This window comes from Anolis carolinensis, chromosome 1, assembly GCF_035594765.1.
Source record: "Anolis carolinensis isolate JA03-04 chromosome 1, rAnoCar3.1.pri, whole genome shotgun sequence".
Lineage (NCBI taxonomy): Eukaryota > Metazoa > Chordata > Lepidosauria > Squamata > Dactyloidae > Anolis > Anolis carolinensis.
In genome coordinates, this window is record NC_085841.1 from 353372720 (window position 1) to 353385898 (window position 13179).

General features: G+C 40.7%; 1 protein-coding gene across 1 annotated transcript in view; it reads left to right on the plus strand.

Moving 5' to 3' along the window:
* akt1 (AKT serine/threonine kinase 1) overlaps positions 1 to 13179 on the plus strand; it is a 141811-nt gene that overhangs the window by 115725 nt on the left and 12907 nt on the right. Inside the window, exons 10-11 of the mRNA XM_062968556.1 lie at positions 99 to 227; positions 10487 to 10701. Coding sequence (XP_062824626.1) covers positions 99 to 227; positions 10487 to 10701 — 344 coding nt within the window. The remainder of the gene's footprint in view (positions 1 to 98; positions 228 to 10486; positions 10702 to 13179) is intronic.

Below are 13179 nucleotides of genomic sequence, written 5' to 3' on the forward strand. Positions count from 1 at the left end.
GAAGGTCAAAGTGTTCGATAGGAATGTTCCTAATTTTGCAAACAGCTTGAGGATTATTTGTGGTAACCTAACCACCTTTTTTTTTCTTTTAATTTCAGCTGGAAAACCTAATGCTGGACAAAGATGGGCACATAAAAATAACAGACTTTGGGCTGTGCAAAGAAGGGATCAAGGATGGAGCGACGATGAAGACTTTCTGCGGCACACCGGAATACCTCGCCCCAGAGGTAACTTTGCTTTCTCTTTGTTGTGCAAATAGTTTATAATAAGCTGTGTGGGGTCTTTATTGTATATTAGCAAAATGCTTTTGGGGGTGCATCTGTATTGCCAGGAGTTGGGGAAATTTCTGATGAACGGTTTCCATTATTACTTCTGAGAAAACTAAGGATACACAAAGCAACAGGTTTCGCATTCAATCCAAAAAAGGTTATTGGATATTTAGCTTCATTCCTTCCTTTAGAACCACAACTCTGTTCTAGACTTTTTACTTTTTAAAATCTTGCCCATAGAACTTAATGGGAGCCATTGAGGAACAAGTAAGTTCCTGTTGAATACTCTGGAAGTCCCCATTTGTGTTGCTTCAAACCTTAGGAATTAACAAGTTGCTAAAGAAACCCTCTTTGGCAGCAATTTTTTTTTCCAAAAGTGGACTTCTCCTTTTAAAAGGAAAGGCTATAGGTTTCAGTATAAGTCAGTGAACATCAGTGCATTTCACAAATCCATGTTCTTTTGATCTGCTGTGAATGTTATGGCCACTCTGTAAAGTTAAATTGAATCAATCCAAATCCCAGTCATGCAGATTCTTGGTGATTTTGATCTTTATATCAGGCCATGATAATCACCATCCATTCACTGTGTGATATTAAATAAGCCACACACTTTTTGCAGCACTCCTCTCCCTTTTGGTACATGTTTATTATATTTTTATACCGTTTATGTTTTTATTCTTCCAGAGATCTTAAGATTTCTCTCTGTGCTCATTTTAGGATGGAACTACACTGCCATACAATCTGGATTATCTGTTTTGAATTAGATTATATGATTATACATTGCCATATAATATAATCCAGTTCAAAACAGATAATCTGGATTTTATATTTCAGTGTGGTTGGGGCCTTAATATTAGCCATTTGGGGTCTCTTTTTAAAGAGATAAAACAAGATAGAAGTAAATATAAATATCATTATCGTCATCATCATAGCGTTAACATCCGTATAATTCTGGCTTAATTCTGTTTCCAGCTGGTGAACTCCCATTGCCAAGTTGGAATGTGAACTACTTTTTCCTTAGTTTTAGCCCAACTGGTATACCATAATGTCTCTCTGAATCTGCAGCAGAAAGGGAATAGCACAAATCCATTCTGTTATTATGCAGTTGCCTAGATAACCTAGAGTTAGAAGAGGCCTGTTCTGCCCCTGCACTAGCTTTTTATTTGGAAGGTGTTTGTGATGCAAGGAACAAATTGAATGCTACACATTTGAAGTAAAAACAACAATTTATTAAATAACAGATCTCAAACTTCTTTGTGAAGGGAGTTAAAGTCCAGTCTTTGTGAAGCACGACCACAGTTCTGACTGGATGTTACTTTAATATAGCTTCAATTGGATCTCAATCTATTATATTTCCAACGTGTGTCAGACCTCTGTCAGCTGGGCACCAAGAACCATACACGGAGGCCAGTCTCTATCTAATATCTTTATTAAGGAAATATAGAAAAGCAATAAAAACAAGCGAAGAATATAGTTCAGAAGCAGACCTTTCAAATGAGGTCAAATATAGTCCAAAAATGTAATGTCCAATAAATGATATTAGAGTTCAAAGTTTTAATCCACTTGACCGAAACACACACTTTTGCCAAGCAATAGTGTGGGGAAATGTCAGAGTCTTAGAAGTCCAATGAAGCTTGACAACAAGGCTGGAAATAAACTTGGTTCTTGACTAGGTCCGTGACTAGAAACAAGGCAAAACGTGAAGCGTGGAACAGGGTCCGTGGTTAAACAGCAAGGCAAGGCAGCGCTTGGATTCTTGATCCGGGAGGCAAGGAACTGGGGTTATGAAGTCCACACACGATCTTACTCCTGAAGCCGATCTGTTGACTCCGCAAAGAATCTCTCGCACCAAACACCTATATTGGGTCTCGTTTTCCTGCCAACAATCTCTTTCCCTAGAGAACGAGAAGCGAAACCCAACTCTGTCCAGATGCAAGACTCCTTAGAATTTCCCAAGGAAAGCAGGCCTAATCAGCCTGTTGTTTGGCAGCGATCCATAAACTCCTCCGATTTGCTTCTCTGACTCCTCTGTCTCTAGAGTAAGATTCCTTCCTGGGAAACGGAGGGGAGTAATGCCCAAGGCCTGTTTTACTGAATTCTTGAGGGCAAACATCAACATCCGGCAGGTGAAGGGACTCCGGCTCTTGTTGAACCGGCAAAAACCCCATGTTTTCATCTTCATCTGCCACGATAGTACTAGGAACAGGACTACAGGGCCCATGAGGCATCACAACGTGGCTTTACTTTGGGTCTTTACTTTCATATAGCTTTGATGTAACTAGTATAACGTATGTGGCTTCGACATGGCTTGCGTGGTTTCAACGTGGCTTGTGTGGCTTTGACGTGACGTTCTATTTTGTGGTTTTTCCACCTTCCTTACTCTTCACCTTCCAATAGCACACTGCCTGACTCCCAAAGGAGTTAGAAGAGACTTGGCTAAGGCTCCATCCCTGAGAAGAGTCTTAAAGGGACAAGGCAAGTGAGGTTTCAAATACAAGGAGGAAGAGGCTATCTAGACTAACCCCACAAACTATACATAAAATGCTAATCTCTTCCAACTAAATAAAGGCCTAACAGGAGTAAACAGTGAGAAATCTTGCGGAGGCACAACAAGGCCCAAAGGTTATCCAATTGGATAAACACAGATGTCTATTCTAAACAATGTAATGAGCTATACAAAATACAATAATGGTTCAAAACATAAGTAGTACACAATATGTATATTAGAGCATCATATACATATTACATTCACAGAATTAATGCTCAGTCCTTTGGTATATAACCCAAAAGTACCAGAAGAAGGGTTACCGAAACTGGGATAAAACCCGGGAACCAGTTGTAAACGGCGTAAACGGATATATTTCCACCTACTCCAGGCAATAAACCTGAGGAATCCTTCCAGAACTACAGAGACTCTGAATCGGTTTGCCTTTAAGCCAATCTAATCCTTTTAGGACTGCAGAGACTTATATCATTTTGTTTGATTTATAATACTGAGTTAGATACTTTTGGGTTATATACCAAAGGACTGAGCATTAATTCTGTGAATGTAATATGTATATGATGCTCTAATATACATATTGTGTACTACTTATGTTTTGAACCATTATTGTGTTTTGTATAGCTCATTACATTCCAAAGGTTATCCAGTCTAACATCCTAAAAGGTAAAGGTCATGTGGCTGGCAAGGTCATGTGGCTGGCATGACTGCATGGCGCGCCGTTACCTTCCCGCCAGAGCAGTACCTATTGATCTACTCACATTTGCATGTTTTCAAACTGCTAGGTTGGCAGGAGCTGGGGCTAACAGCGGGCACTCATTCCGCTCCCGGGATTTGAACCTGGGACCTTTTGGTCCGCAAGTTCAGCAGCTCAGCGCTTTAACACACTATGCCACCAGGGGCCTCTAACATCCTACTCCTTAGGAATATGCAATCCAAGTATATGGCCAGCACACTCCCAGGCAGCATATTCCACTGTTGAACAGCTCTTACTGTCAAGAAGTTCTTCCAAATGTTTAGATGGAACTTCTTTTCCTGTAACTTGAATCTGTTACTCTGTGCCCTAGTCTCTGGAAGGGCAGAAAAACAATCTGTCTTGCTCCTCAATTGGAGATTCTTTCAAATATTTAAACATGGGTCTCATGTCCCCTCTTAACTTTCTCTTCTCCAAACTAAACATTTCCTCCCTCACATAATTTTTCAAGCCTTGGAGTAGGACTAGACATCTCCCATTAATCCTAGGGTTTTTTTCCACCTCTCCTTCTTCAAGATTATTATTTTACCGTGGAAAAGTCATTAAGGAAGAAAAGGCAAAAATAACTTCACAACCCATTTTGGCTGGGTGTGTTCAGAGCCCTCTGAAAAAGAATATATGGCAATACATATGCACTACCCAAATGCTATTGCGTAGCCTTTTGCTAATCTTGTTGTGTGGCACAAGTAGTGCATCTGTATAAATGTCCTCATGGCCTTTGTCACTTTGTCATATGTTGGCGGTCATTCCATCCGGAGAGTACACACAGGCAAACGTCCTCTGTCCCATGAAAAAGAGAAATGGGGAGGAAGGGCTGTGCTTGAGTTCCCGGCATTTGTTTGTAATCGGAACCCGGGATCGGAGCCTGTTTGTACAGTTGCCGCATAGTTGTTTTAGGGTCATGTTGGAATTCGGTACAGGGATGGCAGGGACTGCACCACGTCAGCTTTGATGTGTCAGATGCATCAGTCACCGAGGTGTTTACAGCTGTTGTGCCCTTCTTGTGTAAATTCCTCTCACACAGCTGTTGGCGTTGTTGGCTTTCAACCTGACAAGCGACTTATTTTAAGCAAAATGACCTTCTCTTATCCCCCCCCCTCCCCTTTGCTTTGCTTACTGATGTAAATCACGTCTGGAGAACAATTCAGAGTACTGATAATAACTACGATGTTTTTCTCATTCCTTGCTGCCGTGCTCTAAATTAGGGCCCTGTTGTGATATGGGGTGTTCTCATTATAAGGATCGGTCACAGTGACCAGAATTTTTCTGGATATGCCTTTTGTTCTTTTCCCACCTTTAGCATGAGTCACTCTCTTCCATATAGGGCTGCTCTATAGTCATGACATCATCACTAAAAATTGGATCCAAGTAATAATAAAGACACCAGGGAGACAATAGAAGCTAAAAAGAGAAACTACTGTCTGCTTCCTGACTAGCTCATGCTCTTCAGAGTCATATGACTGGTGTCCGCTGTTGGGAACATTGCACAGAGTAGAAGGGCACACATTGCCTGAATCAACAGGATTCTTGATGTCATCGTATGAGAATGTTATTTGAGGGTATGGAGCCAGGAAGCTCTTATGGAGCATGGAGTTGCTCTTCCCTTGCTTCCCAATTATCTGGCAGTTGTTCTCGTTCTTCTCCTTTGCACCATCGTTGCTAGAAGTAACCTTGGAGGTTGCTGGGCTATTGTCATGTGTCTTAAACCACATGATTCACAAGAAAGCACAGGTTCTTATAGCTAGAGTCATTGTTAAAAGCAAATGCCCAAGATAATAATCCAGTATGTCTAGGGCCATTAGGTCCAGCTCCCATCTCACTTCTGGGTCTCCAGCCAGAGCACATGTGTCAAACACAAGGTCAGATCCAATGCACCATGTATGTCATTTTATGTGGCCCTCCACATGCTGGACTATAGTTCCTCTGTTCCTCATCATTAGACATCATGGCCAGAGTTGATGGGAGTTGTGATACACTAACATCTGGGAGGCTGGATTATGTTCTGTTTAGTCAGGATAGTGGGATTTGAATTTATATACGGGGCTTGTGAATATGATGTCAGACTTGAAAAAAATATCCTTTAACCTTTCCTTAACATCAGATAATTATCATCTTTAACTATATCCCACCCCCTTTCAAACAAGATTCAGGCCAGCTTACAAGGAGTAAAAACACAGAATTACCACATGATGCGTACATTATAATATACAAAACCTAACAGAAAATAAACCGCAATATAAAAACCAACGCAAAAAAACCCATAATACATAATGACAATGTCAAGAGAGCCAAAAATCTGTTAGGTTGCAATTCCCATTATCCCCAGTCCACATGGGGGATAATCAAAAACATCAGTGGTTCCAAACTGGATAAAAACTAAGGAGCACCAACCATTATGTAAAAAAATATATAGTTGGCCCTCTATATCCACGGATTCTCCATCCATGGATTCAGTGGCCCTTTGATCCTGGACTCATTACTGACCCTGGAACCCCAGGTGTCGGTGGTGGCCAGGAGCATCTTCATAGAATCATAGAATCGTAGAGTTGGAAGAGACCTCATGGGCCATCCAGTCCAACCCCCTGCCAAGAAGCAGGAAATCGCATTCAAAGCATCTTCGCACAATTAAAACATGTGTGCCAGCTGCACCCATACTTTGAGACACCTGATCTAGCCATGGTAGTCCATGCCCTGGTTCCTTCATGTTTGGACTACTCTCTCTATGTGGGGCTGCCTTAGTTTGTAAGCTGCAATTAGTGCAGAGATTGGCGGCAGCTCCACTGGCTACCAATCTGCTTCCAGGCTAAATACAAAGTGTTGGTTGTTGCCTATAAAGCCCTAAACGGTTCAGGCCCAGACTATTTGCAGAACTGCATCTCCGTATACAAACTGGCCCGAGCCTTGCTATCTGCGGAGGAGGCCCTGCTCTCGATCCCAACCCCGTCTCAAGCACAGTTGGTGGGAACGAGAGACAGGGCCTTCTCTGTGATCACTCCCCACCTCTGGAACTCTCTCCCAAAAGAATTAAAAACTGCTCCCTCTCTCGTTTGTTTAAAAAAAAGTGAAACCCCACCTATGTACTCTGGCGTACAGAGAGGAGGAAGACTAATATGCCGACTTATACTCTCACCTAGACACATTGAACCTTGTCTAAAAACTGGAACTAACCTCAACCCCTTGATTGTTGCATAACATGTCATTTTTTATAATGGTTTTAGCTATTGTTGTTAATTGCTTTTATTTAATGTCAAATTTACATTAATTGTTACATTCCTATAGGTCCCTTAAGTTTTTGTTTTCAGTTATTATGTCTGTTATTAAATTCAGAGATATGTTGCTGTTCTATTGTTTAATATGATTTGTCCTGAATTGTTTTCCCTTTTTGGCACTGAATGTTTGCCATACATGTTAGAAACTGCCCTGAGATAGGGCAGTCTATAAATAAAATATTATTATTGTTATTAAAATCTGAGTATTCTTTGCCTAAGAAGGCCCTATAAAATCCATGGGCTCACCTTAAGCCAATAGGCAACTTGAAGGCACATATGCAGACACGGTAACTATTTACTCCTGAAATGAACGGCACAGCTGTTAGCATGATGCTTGGGATAATCTGCCATGATGCATGCACTGTCTCTTTTAGCTTGCTGCCAAATATTTTCAGAAATAAAATAGAAAAAAGCACCTCTTGGCTCAAAACCGATCTTATTCCCCATCCCAGGCGAGTCTGTACGGGTCATCCCAAGAGCACTAAACAAATTTAGGAGGAGTAATATAGCCTCGTAAAAAAAGCTTGTAATACAGCCTTGTAAAAAACTTTTGGATTCTCTTTAAAGGGAAAGGGTTTGGGATGTTTCTTGTTGTTTATTCAGCACTGCATCTCTTATGATGGGTACGGGGGAAAGGCCAACTGGCTTGGGAAGCCAGTGCTCTCCGGAAAAGGGCACAACTGGCTGATAGGTGCAGGCAAGTCTTGGGCACATGGAGCCCCGGCCGTCCCCCGCCTTCCTTGCCGATCGCTCATAAAGGAGGATGAGACCGGCTCCTGGAATCCTGGCAGCCTCAGCAGCTGTGTTGGTCTTCTACATATATGGGGCAGCTGCAGAGCCAGCTGTCGCTCGGTGTGCGAATCATACGGCAGAAGATGCTGGAAATAGACCTGCGTGGGGTAATCCAATACCTGGCAGCCTCTGCCTTTTCACTGCAGGCTGTCTTCCAGGTTCCAGCAGATTTTCCCCCCTTTCCCCTCTCTTTTTCAAAGCTAGTTACAGATCACTTAATGTACTGACAACATCGGAGAGCAAAATCGTAATCTTTGATGCCTGAGCTCTTCGTGTGTTCAGTTCCCTGCACTTGTGTCATGTTCACGTTGCCTGCGGAGGGCACTTCATTGTGCCCTTGGGTTTGGATTGCTTGCATTTTTAAGCTCATAGGGACTTGTAATGGAGCTCTGTAGGAGGAGTGTGACGAGGTCTCTCCAAATGACTAAGTCTTGCTCAGATGGGCTGCCTTGATCCATCGAAGCAGCCTGTCAAGGGTTCATTCCCCGCGATTGGATTTCTCATCTCCAGTGCAAAATATGGATTCAGAGTGGTTTTCAGGTTCTGCATAAAACTAGTGTCTTTTCCCCTTTACGAAGCAAAGCATAGACACAGCTAGTAAAGGAGAGCTGCCCGATCGATCAAAATAACACAAATGTTAGGACTGAATTTTCCAATTTTCAAATGAAACAAAGCTTCAGTTTTTCAACTTACATGATTTAAGCAATTTGCACAAAAAAGTTTCCTGTGTACATTGAAAATCCTGAGACCATATCTTGAAACATTTCTTGCAAGTGGAGAAGTAAAAAAAATGGGAATGTACAGTAGAGTCTCACTTATCCAAGCCTCACTTATCCAAGCCTCTGGATAATCCCAAGCCGTTTTTTTTGTCAATGTTTTCAATATATCGTGATATTTTGGTGCTAAATTCGTAAATATAGTAATTACAACATAACATTACTGTGTATTGAACTACTTTTTCTGTCAAATTTGTTGTATAACATGGAGTTTTGGTGCTTAATTTGTAAAATCATAACCTAATTTGATGTTGAATAGGCTTTTCCTTAATGCCTCCTTATTATCCAACATATTCGCTTATCCAAGCTTCTGTCGGCCCATTTAGCTTGGATAAGTGAGTCTCTACTGTATATGGAAGAGTGAGATGTGTCAGAAATTTTATCCACAAGTAGGAGAACAATATGACATATACAGTAGAGTCTCACATTTCCAAGCTAAACGGGCCGGCAGAACCTTGGATAAGCGAATATCTTGGATAATAAGGAGGGATTAAGGAAAAGCCTATGAAACATCAAATTAGGTTATGATTTTACAAATTAAGCACCAAAACATCATGTTATACAACAAAAAGTAGTTCAATACGCAGTAATGTTATGTTGTAATTACTGTATTTACGAATTTAGCACCAAAATATCATGATATATTGAAAACACTGACTACAGAAATTCCTTGGATAATCCAGAACATTGGATAAGCGAGTCTTGGATAAGTGAGACTCTACTGTACTTGGAATAATAGACTCATAGAACCATCCAATCCAGCCCTTTGCCATGCAAGAAAAGCACAAAGCACTCCCAAAAGATGGCAATTCAGCCTCGGTTTAAAAGCCTCTGAAAAGGAGCTTCCACCACACTTCAAAGCAGTGAGTTCCACTGTTGAACAGCTCTCACAGTCAGGAAGTTCTTCCTAATGTTCAGGTGGAATCTCCTGTCCTGTAATTTGAACCCATTGATCCATGTCCTAATCTCTAGGGCAGCAGAAGAAACCTACTCCCTTTTTCTTATGATAGCCTTTCAAATATTAAAACATGGCTATCATGTCTCCTCAATCTTTTCTTCTGCAGGCTAGAAGGTTGTTCAGATGGATTGTCACAGTGGTTTTATAGCATTGATCTAGTTCCCTCCAGATGTGTAGCACTATTGGCCCCAGCTAAATGTCTATTGATTGTGTAGGAAGTGCTTTGATTTTAGCCTATTTTTGTTCAGAAGCTTTCAACATGGAGCAGCCAAAGCGATGTTGGTCCTGGCTAGGTTTAGAGAGCAATCGTTGGACAAAGACAGACACGTTTAAGAAAATGGGAGCATGTTGTTTGTTCAGCTCCTTCTCGAACTAAAGGCACCCCACTTTAAAGCTCTTCTTCATACCACCTGAAATTTCCCCTTTTTAACTTTCTTTGGTGCCACAAAAGAATAAAAACAAATGTGTGATTCTGAATTTATAGGAGGAACACACAACATGAAATGGATGGAATTTGCGGTGCAATTTCTCATCAAGTCTGTATCCTTTGTTGCTAGCTGCAGATTTCATTTTGTTGTTGTTATATGACTTCAAGTCAGTTCTGATTTATGATGAATTTATCACAGTTTAAGTGTTGGACTAGACCAGGCATGGGCAAACTTTGGCCCTCTGGGTGTTTTGGACTTCAACTCCCACAATTCCTAACAGCCTATCGGCTGTTAGGAATTGTGGAAGTTGAAGTCCAAAACACCCGCAGGGCTGAAGTTTGCCCGTGCCTGGACTAGACTCTGGAGATCGCTGGATTCTCCACTTGACCATGGAAACTTTGGGTCAGTCGCATGTTCTTGGCTCCAGAAAACCCTATGATAGAGTCATCTTAGGGTCATCATAAATTAAAAATAACTAGAAAGCATAGAACAACAACACAAAGTTTTCTTGGCAGAATTTTTTTATTCATAGAGGCTTTCCATTGCCTTCCCTTTAGAATTACATATAACTTGCTTTTTTGTTGTACTTGAGTCCCATTGTAGGGGGAAAGGTGGGATATAAATAAAACTAATGATTAATCGATTAAATCTAATGAGTGCACTTGTCTCTGTACCACAGATGGGTTTCAGGCTCAGTTACAAATTAATGGCCTGAAGCTCTGTCATTCTGGTTTCTGCAGGTGCTGGAGGACAATGATTATGGCCGCGCCGTGGACTGGTGGGGCTTAGGCGTCGTCATGTATGAAATGATGTGCGGGCGGCTCCCTTTCTACAATTCAGACCACGAGAAGCTGTTTGAACTCATCCTCATGGAAGAGATTAGGTTTCCACGCACATTGTCGCCTGAAGCGAAATCCCTTCTGTCGGGCTTGCTGAAAAAGGATCCCAAGCAGAGGTGAGGTTTCAGCATTTGATCTTTTTGACACAAGAGCTTTGTGTGTTTTTCCTGGGGCGGTCTGCTACCTTACTGTGTATGGTCCGAGCATCACTGTGTATGTTTGATCTCTGCTATCCAAATCTACACGTAAAAACCCAAGCTAGTTTTCTTATGCTGGGAATCTCTCTGTCTGACAAATTCGTCCTTTGGGCAGAGCTCGGAAATATTACTAAGTACAGTAGAGTCTCACTTATCCAACATAAATGGGCTGGCAGAACATTGGATAAGCAAATATGTTGGATAATAAGGAGGGATTAAGGAGAAGCCTATTAAACATCAAATTAGATTATGATTTTACAAATTAAGCACCAAAACATCATGTTATACAACAAACTTGACAGAAAAAGTAGTTCAGTACGAAATAATGCTATGTAGTAATTACTGTATTGGAGCCTCCAGTGGCCTAGGGGATAAAAGCCTCGTGACTTGAAGGTTGGGTTGCTGACCTGAAAGCTGCCAGGTTCGAATCCTGTGGATGAGCTCCCTCTGTCAGCTCCAGCTCCATGTGGGGACATGAGAGAAGCCTCCCACAAGGATGGTAAAACATCAAAACATCCGGGCGTCCCTTGGGCAACGTCCTTGCAGATGGCCAATTCTCTCACTCCAGAAGCAACTCCGGTTGCTCCTGACACACACACACAAAAAATACTGTATTTATGAATTTTGCACCAAAATATCACGATTTATTGAAAACATCAACTACAAAAATGCATTGGATAATCCAGAACGTTGGATAAGCGAGTGTTGGATATGTGAGTCTGTACTATACATACAAGGAACTAGGCTCTATCACACCAAAGTCTTGTCTAGTTTAACAATTTGTTTCCACAGGCACATGCTCCAGAGCAAGATGGGAATGACGTAGTAACCACCCTTTAGAAAGGACAGTGAAATGCCTATGTATCCAGTGTTTTGTTAACTATATATTTCAGCACTTTGACAGCTCTTTTTGCATAACTTTTTGATCATAACTGAGGACAGTAAGACCTTGGAGAGTTAGGATGAAAACTGTTTCATTCTCCCAATGTTTTAGTCTGTTACCACACTTCTGTGTTAGCTGGGCTTGTAAGCTAACAATATTTTGAGGGCAAAAGATCTTTGTTGTTAAGAGCACGTGAGAATTATTCATCTCATGCATTCAAATCTGGAGACTACACAGCAGTTCAGGTTGATCACTTGATTTCCATTCTGAAATGGTTGCTTCCTATTTATTTTATTTATTTATTACATCATTTATATCCCATCCTTCTCACCCAACAGGGGACTCAGGGCGGCTTACAATAAAACACACATATAAAACCTGTACAATACACTATAAATCAGTTAAAATTAATTTACATAAAACATTCATAAAACGCATTATAAAATACAGATAGGCGTGTCCTAGATTACACTATGTAACAAAATTTGAAAAAAAGATCTGTTCCTGGTTTGGAAGTGTTATTTACTATTTAATTGTGAAATACTTACTTTGAAAGTAGTTGTTATACTCCAGAAACTTTGTTTTTGTGGCTGCCACAAACTTTCTTGATTTAGTTGAGACTCAGTGAGATATTCATAGAAAAACTGTAGCAAAATTTGCTGCAGGATATCCCACTAAAACAAAGTTTTTGCAGTTTAATAAACTTTTTTCCATTTTTTAATGATAGAACCAATTAGAAAATGACATTTATAACCCAGGAACAAAAATGGTGTTACATAGTGTTATGATTTCTGAATGATAACAACACACTTTAGGATAATGAATACAGTAGAGTCTCACTTATCCAACGTTCTGGATTATCCAACGCAATCTAGCCTTTTAGTAGTCAGTGTTTTTGTAGTCAGTGTTTTCAATATATTGTGATATTTTGGTGCTAAATTCGTAAATACAGTAATTACTACATGGCATTACTGCGTATTGAACTACTTTTTCTCTCAAATTTGTTGTATAACATGATGTTTTGGTGCTTAATTTGTAAAATCATAACCTAATTTGATGTTTAATAGGCTTTTCCTTAATCCCCCCTTATTATCCAACATATTTGCTTATCCAACGTTCTGTCGGCCCGTTTATGTTGGATAAGTGAGACTTTAGTGTGGTTGCTGGATGTTGGAGATAACATGAAGGAAGTATTAAGCAGACCTTAGAAATCAGATCCTGAATTTCTACATTTAGCAGAGTCATATTTTTAAACTAAGCAGAATAGTGTACATAGAGTTTACCCTCCATGTTTACTGCTTTAGCTTTTACAGATGTGATTATTTGTGGATATAATTAATATGATCCCTCTAGGAATCTCTAGGATGGTTCTGCAGTATGACGCTATGGTCAACATCCTGGAGGACCTAGAGCAGACATGGGCAAACTTCGGCCCTCGAGGTGTTTTGGACTTCAACTCCCACAATTCTTAATAGCCTATCGGAGGGCTGAAGTTTGCCCATGCCTGACCTAGA